The sequence below is a fragment of the Nothoprocta perdicaria genome, unplaced genomic scaffold, assembly GCF_003342845.1.
Source record: "Nothoprocta perdicaria isolate Ctin4 unplaced genomic scaffold, notPer1 scaffold_254, whole genome shotgun sequence".
Classification (NCBI taxonomy): domain Eukaryota; kingdom Metazoa; phylum Chordata; class Aves; order Tinamiformes; family Tinamidae; genus Nothoprocta; species Nothoprocta perdicaria.
Window position 1 is genome coordinate 219,220 of NW_020455482.1, and position 14,409 is coordinate 233,628.

General features: G+C 38.2%; 1 protein-coding gene across 4 annotated transcripts in view; it reads left to right on the forward strand.

Moving 5' to 3' along the window:
• ITSN1 (intersectin 1) overlaps positions 1-14,409 on the forward strand; it is a 119,040-nt gene that overhangs the window by 80,469 nt on the left and 24,162 nt on the right. For all 4 annotated transcript variants that reach the window (XM_026040357.1, XM_026040356.1, XM_026040358.1 and 1 more), the window contains 5 exons: positions 1,044-1,203; positions 2,108-2,313; positions 3,228-3,310; positions 5,439-5,605; positions 11,150-11,195. In XM_026040357.1, the coding sequence (XP_025896142.1) occupies positions 1,044-1,203; positions 2,108-2,313; positions 3,228-3,310; positions 5,439-5,605; positions 11,150-11,195 (662 nt within the window). The remainder of the gene's footprint in view (positions 1-1,043; positions 1,204-2,107; positions 2,314-3,227; positions 3,311-5,438; positions 5,606-11,149; positions 11,196-14,409) is intronic.

Genomic DNA, 14,409 nt, shown 5'->3' on the forward strand with positions numbered 1-14,409 from the left:
TGGTTAAAGTTTATTCTATGTGCTTCTCTTTTGAGCTAAGAAGTTGGCAATTAAAAATATGGGTTTTATTGCCAAATAAAAATATCTGGTTTGAAATWTTTTTTTGTAGTAAATAGTTAAAATTGCAGCTTTGTGGAATTTGAACCAGGCTTCCATTATATCCTCCTTAGCAATACAGAGGGAAACATCACAAATGACAAACATCTCTAACTGAAAATAACGATGTTACGGTCAAAATTCCAAGATGTTCACCATCCTTCTCTTTACATTAGTTGATACCAACTTTGACTGACGGTTTCTAACTTGAATTATGCAAATGATGACAAAGTTGAAAACTATTAATTTCATATCACAACATTAATAAGACTGAAGCAATAGAACATGTTTCATTTCCCAGAGAGCTTTTAATTCAGGTTAATGCACTATGCTGTATTGATCAACCCTAAGTTAATGGGATAAGTAGTTGCCTTTTTCATCACGTAATACTATTATATGCAATACAATAAGATTACAGTACGTAATATGTTCTGTTTTAAAGGTTTCATCAAATAGGTTACGGTAGCTCTACCAGTAGTCATTTAAACCTGTTCTACTACAAACAGTAGTTTCTGTTGCGGGATGGAGATGGGGAAATAAAACTAAATCTTGATCTATCAGAACTATAGTATATACTGGGTTTAATTGTTTTAAATAATCAGAATTCTGATAAAGCTGTTTTTTGTCCACTATGCAAAATACACATTTCATGCTTTTGTTAAAAATTAATATTCAGTTTCAATACAAAGAGCTTTTGTGTTAGTTACACTGAGTTGGCATGACAGAGCTGAGRACTAAGTGTGGCCTTTGGGCACCCTTGCACACCAAGGGGCAACSACTGGTTATTACAGCTGCTGGGACATCAAACAGGCAGAGGAAACGTAGATTTAAGGTGGCAGCTTTGTCAGCACTCGTAGAATTTGGAGGATTTAAAAGAAAAGGCTTTCCACGCAACTACTATTTTTCTTAAGTTGAAGACAGAATAATTGTTGTTCTGTTATTTTCAGGTGGCCGACAAACACTAGTGAGAAACCAGAGAGTGACAACTGGGACGCCTGGGCAGCGCAGCCGTCGCTGACAGTGCCCAGTGCCGGGCAGCTGCGGCAGAGATCAGCGTTCACTCCTGCCACCGTCACGGGCTCGTCGCCCTCCCCTGTCTTGGGTCAGGTGAGCAGCTCTGTTTGCTGCACTCTTCTGAACCAGTGTTAACTTCTGGGAAATAAAATGCGAATGTTTACCCTTTCTTAAAAATAGTCACCTCAAACAGGTTAATTATTGCATTTTGGATTTGTTATGACCATTGTGAAAATCAGTGACATAGATTAACATGAAGAGTGTTCTGCTATTCTGTGCTGCYGTGCCTAGACTGGGGTCGTGTAGTATTCTCAGTATTTTGACAGGATGCCAGTTTTGGGTCACTTCCGTGGGGCTTTACTGAATCATGAGACAACAACCTTTCCTCCAAAGTGAAGGSAGAAGTGGCGCTTATCGGATTAAGTGACATAGCACTGGCAAAGCTTCAGGTCAGATGGATTCAGTCCATCTGTTAAGGCTTTGTCTGTTTTTTTAACTGAACAACATACAGTTCTGGTAAGTTAATATGTTGCTTTGAGAAGTGCTAAATAGCTTGGTGGTTTGGAACAAAACAAAACAAATAAGTTGGAATGTACAATTGTAGTAAGGCATCTTTTCCCATAAAGTTTACCTTAAGTCCTACCAAAATGTCTTCAGCAAGGTTGGTTATGTATATAAGCCAAACTAACTGTAAAGCTATATTTAACTTTTTATTTAAAAAAACAAAAACAAACAAACCCCCCCACACACAATTTGGCATTGCCTTATTAATGAGTGCCTCATTAATGAATACAATATCCCAAATCATTAGAAAGTCTGTGAATGCAGCATTTATAACTTTTTATTTTCAATTAATGTATTTATATGCTTTATGTGTTTGAGAGAGGAGCCTGTGTATTTTGTTTCTGCATTAATAGTGCAAGAATAAAATTCCCTGTGCAGCTTTCTTTGAGAGATGGTGCACTACTGATTTCCCTTCTTTTTTAAATTCCTTTAGGGTGAGAAAGTGGAGGGGCTTCAGGCACAGGCTTTGTATCCTTGGAGAGCAAAGAAAGACAACCACCTTAATTTCAACAAAAACGATATCATCACAGTTTTGGAGCAGCAAGATATGTGGTGGTTTGGAGAGGTTCAAGGACAAAAGGGATGGTTTCCTAAATCATATGTGAAGCTTATTTCAGGCCCCATTAGGAAGTCAACCAGGTATTTTATTGACTTTTACTTCTATACTGTGATAAATAAATAAATAAAAAAGAAGAGTTGCACCCTTGAATTTTGAAGTTTAAAAATTTACTCTGTGAGATGATTTGGGTTTATTTTGTTTCGGAGAATGCACRGGTTGACCTCTAACCCTAAAAATAGGAATAAGTTGGGAATAAGAAAGCTGGTATCAGTTTTCTCTGGGCCATGCATAYGCAACAAAAGATCTCAACTTCAATAAATGATTCTGCTAATGAATCTATAGCAATMAAGTTTGACTTGTTCTCTAGTAGCTATTCAGGTTTACAGAAATAAAGCTAATTAGTAATTTCCTACTTAGCTTGGTAAGATAAGTTTAAACATAGAAATTATTTCTGCTCCTAAGGAAAAGAATGGATGGTTGAAGTGGTCTATTTAATAAAGATAGTACAGAAAATACTGCTATAAGAATAAAAAAAATAGCTAAAATATAAAATAAACGAGAGTAGAACTAAAATGAAAGATATAATCAGAGATTTGCATCTCTGAGTTGTAGTTGCCGGTAGCTATACTTAAAGCTACACTTGTAGGTCTGAAACCTGTTCACTGAAAATATGGAGAAGATGTGGAAAGTAGAGAAATGGTGGGCTGAYGAATGAAGACTGTATGTATCTTAACTCCATGTGACTTGCAACTGAAAGGTTAATCTTTATGGATTTTAAGAGTTACAGATATGCAAGTCTTAGCTTGTCTTTCCCTCAAATAGAAAGATAAAACTCAAAACTTATCCACTTATCATTATTTTGGAAAGGTGAATCAATTGAATTCTGATTCTGTGTAATGTGAAAGTGACATTATCACTAATAATACAAATGACAAGTCATGCATATGTATTTTATAAAGATAATTTCTTAAATAACTTTTGTTTTCTTTTAAAGCATGGATTCTGGTTCTTCAGATAGCCCAGCTAGTCTAAAAAGAGTGGCATCACCAGCAACAAAACAAGCTATATCAGGTGAAGGTAAGCATTCAAACTGAATGGTAGTATAGTATTTTACTGTTTAATTAGTGGAGTACTTTAATTCATTTAATTAATGGAGTAATTTGTTTAATAGGAGAAACAAACCTAGAATTAGATCTTAGTAATTTAACATCAGGCCTGTTAAAATTGGAAGCGCAATTCTAATTTGTTTGTAGAATGATCTAAATGCTTATAGTAGTAATTTGAATAAGTTTGGTAGATGGAGCAAATAATTTGCACATGCAATTAAAGTACCTCTTGTGGTGTTCCCTGTATAAATATATTAGTAAAATACTTGGTTCAAAATGCTTTTTGCAAAGGGCTGAATAAGCACAAGCGTGTGTGTACATCACGATGCCAAGAATTTAACTCCATAAATTCTCCCCAAACTCATTTGCATGCGTTTCATTAAAGTTCTCTATATCTGATCGTAATTTTCTTAACTGAATATGCTTGGGGCTACCCCTCATTTGTAGATCTGTGGCACAGAGAGATATTTATCAGGCTCCTTCAGGAACTTACATTCCTGGTTGCTAGTGCCCTTCAGCTGAAGGTTAATACCCCTTCACAAGCTGTGTTAACAGTGCCCTGTTCGGGCACTTTTAATCCACATCAGTGCAGTGTCAGCTAGGTTAATTTAAAGCACATCCAGACTAAAGCAGTGAATCTAAATATAGTTTACAAATGAACTTTTACATATAATCTCTGGGGGCTTTTTGTTGTTGTTGTTAATTACGATTCAAAATACGATTTTAAGTGGACTTTGGTTACTGACCTATTTAATTTGCCCCTGGCATGTTAAAGATCCATTTACCATGGAAAAATGAAATATTTATTCCAAAATACCCMCAGTTCTGCTAACTTTTGAGAAAAAGTAAATGAAGAAATGCTAAGTCTTTTTTTGTAAAGCATGGGGTAGTTCAGATTATACGTTTGTATTAAAAACGTATGTTTGTATTAATCAGGCAACCTGGCTTTTATAGAAGAGTTCAAAGAAACCATATCTTTAAGAAATAATAAAATATGGATCTAGCATTTTGTACTGTAGTTAAAATTTGAGAAAAATGTCTGTTTAGTGCATGTTTTTGTGTATATATATATATATATATATGATATTGTGTGTATGTATGCAAACGTGTTCTTCAGCTGCGTTGTTAGGCAAACTAAGTCTTAGTTTTCACAAGGGGTAGTAATTGTGGTTTGAAATCGTGCTGAACTTTAGCAACTGAACTTTAGCAGATATAACAGTTGCCAGCTGCAGTGGAATAGTTAAATGCTTTTGTTACATATGCATGAAAGTCTGGCTGAAATACTACAAACTGCTCCTGTGTCCAAAGCTAATACAAGAAGCAGAGGATATAATCTTTAGAAATCAATTTTATGCCCATATAAAGTGTGATAATGCTCGGTTAAATAGGAATATATCAAATCATATTAAAAGTGTGTATAGAATTGCTTGAAATTCCTATTTCTCATCCTCGGAGTAAAAAGTGTTCTGTGTAGTTCTGTAATTAAATTCTGCATTGCATTTCTCAACATCAGTCTCCGCCAGTGCTTTTTGCACTCGAATACTAAGTAGTTGCCCATGTTGTAGCAGAGCAGAACACATTCTGGCTTTGTCTTTACATTGCCCAGCCATCTGTTGTATAACATCAATGAGAAGGGCATCCTTCGTGCAAAGCCTCAAGTAGTGAAAGAATTCATTGTGCACAAGGTGCATACAGCGCATGTAAGATGAAGGCTGTATCTGCAGATGTTTGGATACTGCTCTTTCTCTCCCCGAGACTGAAAAGGCACTGGCATCATCAGCACAGAACAGAAACCCTTGGGAAATATGTTCTTTAAGCAGTAGTATAAATTTATGTACATTTTAATCATGGTGTAGCAGATTATTGCACCAGAAAAAAAAAACTCCCTCAGAAGCAGCCTTTTGATAGAGTGTATTTAGTCCTGAAAAGGATATTTCATTTTGTGCATTAAATATTGAACTTCCCATTAATAGAAGGTAATTAATAAATTTGTCTTTTCTCTAGCCTGTGGTTCTACTATATTAGGTAGGCTGTGCAAATGAGAGCTGGGCAGTTTATGGAGTGCTTTCCTATGTTCTGTATTTATTTCCCTCTTCCAGAGTATGTKGCTATGTACACGTACGAGAGCTCTGAGCAAGGGGACCTGACCTTTCAGCAAGGTGACATGATCCTTGTGACAAAGAAAGACGGCGACTGGTGGACAGGAACACTGGGGGATAAAACAGGAGTTTTCCCATCCAATTATGTGAGGCTGAAAGATTCTGAGGTAGAGACATTAAAATATTAAAATATCAAATAGAGGGAGATGCATTTGGTGTCAGTGATGGTTACAAGTCATTGAATCATAAGGGGAAAAAATGTATTTTACCATTTTACTGAATGTGAGSTTAGAAAGGGGAAATGAGGTTGCAATTTATAAAATAAACTCTGTGGAGCCTTCATTAAACTTTGCACACATGAAATTTGAGGAGCATGCATTAAAATAATTCTTGAATATCCTGATAACTGTTTTTTTTTTTTTGTAGAGGTATACCAGATATTTTTAGAGATACACCATTTTGTAGAGATATACCAGATATATATCATATATGGCTACTTTAAGTTTTTAATGACTGAATTGCATGTTACTGCCATTCTCTTTAGAAAAAAAATAAGGGAAATATTTAAGTCTAATATCAGCTTTTTTTCTATTGCGTTTTTCTTGCAATCAGAATAAATTAGGCAAAAAAAAAAAAAAGATAGCTAGCCACTAATCAAGTTTGATTACAAAATTGATTAAGTTTCAGAAGTTCTTGTGCCCTACAAATGTTATCCAGAATTATCTAATAGAACGGGTCCATATTAAAATTGTTTTCACTCTTTTTTTTCTTTTTTTTTAGGCATTCTTAGGAAAGATTTTTTTTTTCCTTACTTTTATCTCTCTCCTATTTGGGAGGACAATTGTCACCTCCCAGTAGGAATTAGCTTAGAGTCATAACTGAATACATTACTAATCTGTTCATGARGAAGAGTTCTTGTTTGTGTCTGTAAGAATAACGTGTTTAAAAAGAGTAAATGTAAATTTTCAATTGCATGTTTAGGATAAGGCTTTTTTCATAAGTTTTGACTTTTGCTTATGGAGCATAACTTTATAAAATATTTCTTTTTTTAAGGAAGAAACAGACAGTTAAATATAGCTGTAAAAAGACTTTATGTGACAAATCTAGATTTGATACAAAGTTCAGTAACAGCTTCTGAGATAAGATTCAAAATAACTTTGTACTTAATGGTATTTAATATTGCAGTTCTTGGGGAAAATCAAACTGTGTTGTGTTTTCAGCAACACYGCAGAAAACTTTCTAATCTATATTTTGAATTATGTAACTATATCCTTACGCCYCTGGCACTGTTAGCTTGAAAACTAATTAGTCTCATAAGAGATAAATCTGTTCCCAGGTTTAGGTTAGTTGAGTTTACTGCGTGGTATGCTTCTCCCTGCACAATTTTAAGGCTGCAATTCCTTGATCCTATGGATCATCTRAATCTAGCACAGCTACGGTCCCACCTGCCACTCTCACATTTGCCACCACTGTCTTTCCTTTGACCCATGCCTAAGCCAGATCAGGACATTAAACAAGGCAGAAAACTAATTTAGCAAAAAACACATATGCTCTGAAAGCTGAAGGCAGTATCTGGACAATCAGCTCACCGGGGGTGAGCCCAATGTCAGTGTCAGTGAGGGGAGGACAGCGAAGAGRAGGAGGCGAAGGCTGCCACAGGCCTGGAGCAACTGGAGCTGGTTTTGATCTGTGCTCCTGGCTGGTGTTTGTGTTGAGCAGTTCCCTTTGCTTTGGGAGGGATTCCCAAGTCGTGCCTTCTGTTTGGTGTGCAGGTTTGGATAGGYCTGTGCTCATTCCTATGCCGTCAGTTAGGGAATGTAGCTGCTTAAAAAGCTTGGAGGAGTAGGTGTAAGTATACAGATAATTCCCTAACCTATGGAAGACASAGTTGTCATGGAACTGCCTACGTTTCTGTATATTGTCCATAAATTCATAGTACAGTTGACAAGTGAGCAGTTGCACTGTCAGCCTCCTTAAGTACTGTGAGGCCTTGACTTCATATATAAATAGTAATAGCTTCTAATTTAAACTAACCAAAATAGAGGTGCAGTTAAGTAGTCTTTGAACTTCTGTGAAGGACCTGTGTTTGTTTTACCACGAGGTGCTCTAAACAGAGTTCAGCCTTAAAACCCAGGGCATTTTTTCAGGTGCAGAGAGTTGCTTTTTGTGTCTCTTTAAGTTTAACCATAACAGATGCCCGTTCTCTCTAGTGAGGGAATGGGCATGCACGTTGGCAAAGTTTCCTCCGTAAAGTACTCATTGCTGTTTTTACTGGAAAGGTCAATTTGGTGGCTCTGCCACTTGGACTCAGCCACCTTTTTGGCAGGTAAAATCATACATATCTTCGGATGAAATCTTGGTGAGAGTGGGAGGAGAGAACACAGAGACCACGGAGATCTTGCTACCCAGGATGCTTATTTTCATGGAATGATTCATATGCCCCACAGGAGATATTTCTAATTCYGAGTGGATAATTGCCATTACACGTACAGGGTTTTGCTATTCAGCTTGTTCCGGAAGCCAATTTTTGTGGAGGATTTCACAATAGTGACTGATGTGATTTCTGACCTGCTGCTGTGCTTGAACGGCTGCCTGATTGTGGGATATCTTTCCAAAMAGACAGTTGATCAATCTGATATATTGTGTGGTGTTGACTTGACCAAGCCTGAAGATAGAATATGGTGATGCTGATCTTGACAGCGCAGGCAGAGCTCTAGGGAATGCTTTTATGCCTCGAAATATGAATGATTTATTCACTGAAATATACACTAGAAGGAAAAAAAATGTGAACCTGCWCCTCTCTACATAGGCCCAATCTATCTAAATTGCACAATATCCTGCCCCACAGAGTTTTAACAACAAAAGTCAAGTCCCTATGTTCTTTGAGTAAGTAGCGATACTGGTTCGTGTTCAATCCTTGGGATTTTCATTACGTTGAGAAAGGTGGATACAGAGCTGTGTTGGGCTTTCATTCGCTCTTGCCTTTCTGTAAGACTGGTGATAATTGTCATTGCATTAGGGTGTGGAGCTCATATAGAAAACTTATAACTTGACGTATCTATTTTTTTTTTCTGAGACTTTCTAAAAATATTATGTAAATAATGACAATCTGAGTCTTTAATCTGCTGGGTCCTACAGCCCTTGCTACACCACCCAACTGGCAATTCTACAGCTGTGTTGTATTAAATCAGGCAAGTGAGTTCTTTGCTATTTGAAAAGCCTCCATCATCGGTTATGAAGTAGCTGTGAACGCAGTGAATCTCTCAGGTGTACAGAAGGGGACTAGGATGTTCTGTGCCCTCACCATCGTGCTTCTGTCAACAAAAGGAAGAGAAAATATTATTCCTTCTATTGAGTGAGCCAGAAACTTACGTCCCTTCTAAGTTTACTTATTTACTCACTTGAGGACTTTTTTGTATATCTCTTCTGCTTTCATTTTTACCAAGGATTCAGAGTCCTTAAGCAGAATGAAACTCATCCTGGTCAAGGTGATTTTTGAAACTTCTTTCATAAAATTTSTTTACCAGTTAACTGTAAGGATACAGCATCACTACGAAGACCTGTTTTCTCCGTCCAGATCCTCTCATCCAGTAGCACAGATATTAGCCAAGTGATGGTTTGAAAGTGGGTGTTCTCTGGAGGCCCAAACAGATCTCCTTTATGTGGGGAGAAGTCTCTACCAGAAACATTTCGCAGAAGAGAATAAGTTYAATGATACTTGCTTAGCAGCTCCAGTTGTCACCTTTGGTTCCAGACAACCAGTCATTGCGTCTGGACCATCTTCTCCTGCCCAGACCTAACCTTAGTCTTTTTATCTGATCTCTGTGTGATGCCTTTTTGTTTGACTATTTTATTATTATTGGTCACAGTGGTTGCAGAGAAAAGTGGAGGGAGAAGAGGAAGTAAGGAACCTAGGGAAGAAAGGAAGATTTTCTTGCCCTGCAGAAAGTAACTATAATCAATCTTTTACAGTGACAAGAAAAGCACCAGGACTGTGGTATCCAAGTGCCCTTCAGGTTAAACTTAAAGCCTTCCCTCTCCCCACTCTTATCTTTCAGCTACTGGATATGGAGCAGGCAATGAAAACTCTGCTGAGCTGCCTCTTATCCTAGATGTGATTGAGTTGACTGATAGAGCCTTGTGAAGTGTCAGAGCTCAGCCTGCCTGAAAAGTCAGACTTCTTCAATAGTTTTAGTGAAAAATGTCTGAAATATGTCAAAAAAGCAGATACTTAATCTTGAAGAGAGGAGTTTTCCTAATAATCTATTGATGGACAGATATCCAAAAGCAATAGCTATTTTTACAGTGGCACAGTTTTCTCAGTTGAGTATTTTTTTAGCTCCTACTTATGTTAGTTTCTTTGTCACCCTCCCCAACTTTCTCAAATGTCAAATTTGGTGTGTTGAGGGCAAAAATSTTCCTTACTCTAAAGGATTTGGGGTTCTGAAAGCCCTCAGCATGTTTGATGCAGTCTCTAGAGTAGCAAGGAARATGCTAAAGGAGAAATTTAGGGGTGGTTTCATGTGTTGAGAATGTTGCTTGAGGGCAATGTGATGTTTATGGCTACATACCATTGCTGAACAGTACAGTTCAGATTGCTTATTCTGCTGTTCTCTGTATCAGATCCTGTCGCAGAAGATAAGGCTGGCACTGTGATAGGGAAAAAAATAGGAGGTGGTAATCAGTTAAAGGGGAGATGTGTCCCCCGCTGGCTGTTTACCAGGATAACTGAGTAATGCAGGGACTTGCCACGCGAGGGGTGATCTCACACACACAGAGTTTTGAATACCCCAATTGCTCGTACATGGCAGCAGGCGTGTGTGCATTCAAAAAAGAAAAAAATAATGCACATACACAAAACAAAGCAAACTCTTGTCAGATAATCAGTGACCTCGTGGAAAGTGGTTGTTTTTGTTTCTTTTCTTCCCAGCAACAGAGCTTTAAGTTCTTATTGACTGAATTATGAAAGCTTTTCACAGGAGGCTTAGTATTTTAGTAGGGTTTAGTATGGCTGGTATATATAGTATAGCTGAATTGTAGTAGATGCTGGGTTTCTTGTGGCTGCTCACAAAGGTTTTTATTATCTTGGATGATACTGTAACTCCCTCGTCTCACCCCGTGTAGGTTCAGAGGAGGTTCTCAGGTTTGTCAAGATAGGCAGCACCTTGGCATGCAGTGCTCTGTGTGCTCAGATGGGCACCAAAACGGTGGCAGGTCTTTTGTCAGTCCTACCTACAGAGTTCAGATAACTCATCTTAAAGATGTAAAGAAGGATTTCCGCACAGGCAATGCTAATTAACCATATACAAAATTTTAGAACCATGGTAAGGACTGAAGGAATTATCACTAGTTAATTTTTTGGACATACCTGCATTTCAACTGTTTGTACCTAATTTGAAGTTATATTGGTATTTGCATTCATGAAAGGCAGGGGGAGAGATCAAGAAAGACCCTCTGCACCTTTACATATTTAAGGTGATCCACTTCCATTTCTGGCTTTTTACTTATTCCCTTTTATCATTTGCCCTTCAAACAYTGAGAATTCCCACAAGGATAGCATCTTCCTGGGAGAGCTGCTTACCGAGATCTTTGTTTAGTGTGTTCAGGTGAAGGATGATGCAATTGTTTTCCTATACTGGATAAATAAAAAAAAAAAGCTTTATAAATAAAAAAATTAAGTGCTAAATTGATATTTTACTTTCTATTTCAAGGCTCCTGGAGCAGCTGGAAAAACAGGAAGCTTAGGGAAGAAACCAGGTGAGTCATATGTTGTGACAGCACCTTATACCTGTTCTTAAGTACTATTTATCAGTGAGAAATTTAAATGAGAATAAAGTCTTTTCTGTTAAAACACATTATGCTTACTTACTATTCAACTTTTTTGTAGATATTATCAAGCTTGTTGTCCTTTAATAATTTGCAGCAAGGAAAACTCATTGTCTACATTAAAATAATGTGCAGTCTGTGTGTATATGTACACTATATAAGTAGCAGGTAGCTAGAGAATAAAAATAAAAATCTGCTTGCGCAGAAATGGGGAAGGGGGGGGGAATTGGCAAAAGAGTTTGCGAGCAGTTGAGAGCAGTCCTGCCTGCTTTTCAACAGGGAAAAAAAATCATGGGTGTCTTTTCTATTAAAAAACAAACAAAAAAAAAAAAAAAAAAAAACCCTGCAAATTCTCAGCTGATAGAATTGAAATTCTAGTAAACAAGGTGAAATTTTCCGTTTTGTTCCAGGAGCAGCGGGAGGAGTGGGTGTTCTTAACTGTGTGTTGAAGGGCAAAGGAAAAGAGACAGCTCTCTTTTGAAATTTAAAAAGCAACATGAGGCCAGTTCTAGCTGTGAGAAGGCTTGACCTTCTTCCTTCTCAATGTGACCTGTTTTGGTAGAGGCCACAGTCTTTTGCTTTGTGTTGTACATGGATTGGATTTCTTCTCAGTAATTCCATGTCCAAATAAATCAAAATTTTAAAATCCTTACCAGAAAAAAAAGCCATTTTAGTCTGTTAATGTTCTTGCTGAGAGTTTTCTCTAACATCATGTTTCTCTGTGGCACACTGGAGCTCAGTGTTAAATTATGCTTTGACTTATTAGTTTATGTAGCCCGTAGTCCCCAGCAGGAGTTTTTCATGCTGTTGGTGAAAGTGACTCTTTGGTATTTGGGGCCTTGTAGAACACCTTCTTATAGAGAAAAAAATGGAAAAATTCTTGATCTGAGAGACAGGAAATAAAAGATTTTTGGTGTTTCAACAAAATTGTATAGTATGATATAATTAATATTATAATTACCACAATAGTGGGATAGATTTTGCCCTACTATAAAATTATTGAAACTTTATCCAACTTAATTGAAACTAAAGTTTCACATCCATTTCCTTTACCTGGGTTCTTGGCTCCTGAATGGCAAGGAAGGAGGAAAATACCTACAACTCTGGGAAACTTGAAGGCTTTCTAGAAATTTTAGCTATGTTTCTTCCCAAATAGTTTGCTTTCCTTGCCATTATACAGAGCAGGCTGTGCTGCTGCTGCTGCCGCTGCCTTCTCTCTGTGTAAACCACCTTTCTGATCTGCTGTCCTCATGCACTGTATTTCAGTCCTCTGCATTCACATGTTACATGAGCTACACAAGTCCCTGGTTTAAATCACCTTTCTGACTTTGGGCCTTTCCATCCCTCCTTTGGTGCTCCCCTTTTTCGCCCCTGTGGCAGGTGCCTCTCTTCCCTGCTTGGGAAGATGGTCCCTCTGCAGGGAATTCTGCCCGGCTGACCCTGTGCAGCAGCCTCAGGCTGCACGTCGCTCTGCCTCGCCATCTACCTTATGCTTACACACCTCTCTGCTGACCACGTCTCACTTTCTGTAATCTCCAATTCCTTTTAAATCTGACTAAACCATCGGATTGTTTTCCTTTCTGCATTCAACACATTTGGGTCTCTCTTTCCTGGAAGAAAACCTCCCTCTGTTCCAAATGAGTCACTCGGTGGTTTCCTTTCTTGAGAGGCCTAAGTAGGATGGTGCCCAGCRCCGGCTTACTTTTCATAATATAAGAAAGCTGGGGACCCCTTCRGTGTTTGCTCTCTTCAGCTTCAGCCCCTTTTGGAGCCTCTGAGGTGGTGCCTCCCTCGCGTCCGTGGTGCTGCTTTCTGCTGCCTTAGGAAGGAGCAAGTTGGCTGCAAGCAGCACCTCTTCCTGCTTTGTCTTCCAGGGTCAGTTTGGTGAGGCCTTGCCTAGGAGAGCCAGGACTAAAATTACATGCAAATGGTGATCATAAATCAGGGGAAATGATTGGTACGCAGATGCTTTTAATCAAGATTTTGCAAATAAAAGGTAAAATCTCAGGCTCTGTATTGAGCTATCATCAGACAGTCTCTGAGTTTAAATAAAGCTAGCTGACTGTGCACTGAAACAGCAGAGAGTGTTGCTGTGAGCTGTACTACTTGCTCTGCTGTGGTTATTCTAGGATAATTTTAGATTGCAGCCATAACCAGTCAGATTCAATGCCCACCTTGGCTCTTTGAGAGTTCCCACTTTTAGTTAAGGCATGGCTAAGGAAAAACTTCCTCTCTCTTAACCACAGGGCTGAAGTTTACTATTCCAGGAAGGTTTTTGTTAAAAACAAAACCAGATTCACATTCCTTCCCCCCAATCATCTGTTAAAGAGAATACTTAAGTGACGAATGATTCTGTATTGTAATCCAGAAGTGGAGCTTTCATCAGCAACAGCCCTTCTTTTGTGCATCTCTGGACATCCGAGACACTTTACGGCTCAATGAGGGTGAAAGAAAATCCCCCACAGATTCCCCTAACTTTTGGCTAATAACATTACTCAAATGTAGCATCTTTAATGAAAAATTCAAATTCTCAAAAGCTACACAGTTTTCACACCTATCATCTTTTGTTTACCAAAGATCCCCAATAAAAGTAATGTTAAGCATGCACTCCATCACTCTAAACACTGTTTAATGACATGCTAAACCTGGTTTAGAAGCCCTCAATAGGACATCAAAAGACCTACCTCTGCTCAGGAGCTTCTGTGGGTTCCCTTTTGGCAGGCTAACTCTACTGGGCCTTGCACTGGTTGTTACCATCTGTCTTTCCACAGCAACTGTAAATGCAGTGTGAACTGCCCTGTCTGCTTTGGCTGATGTGACAGGTAATTGGGAGCCCACAGGCAGGGTCAGATTCGTGCTGGTAGGGGGCCAGACAAGGCACCGTTTTTCTATAAATGTTAACGGAATTAAGATTTCTTTTTTTAAGTGAATCCTGCCTGTGACACTTCTAAAACATTTTGGTTTTGTGTCTAATCTGGTGAGAAACTTTGTGCATGCCTCTGTTTGTATTTTTGTTGCTGCAACTTCCTTTTTATACTGTCATTAGTATGTCTCTCTTTTTTCTAACGAGCTTACTCCAAACAGATAATACAAAAAACATTTATTAGAAAGCAGTGTTATGATACTTTTTTTTAAGAGATGTGTA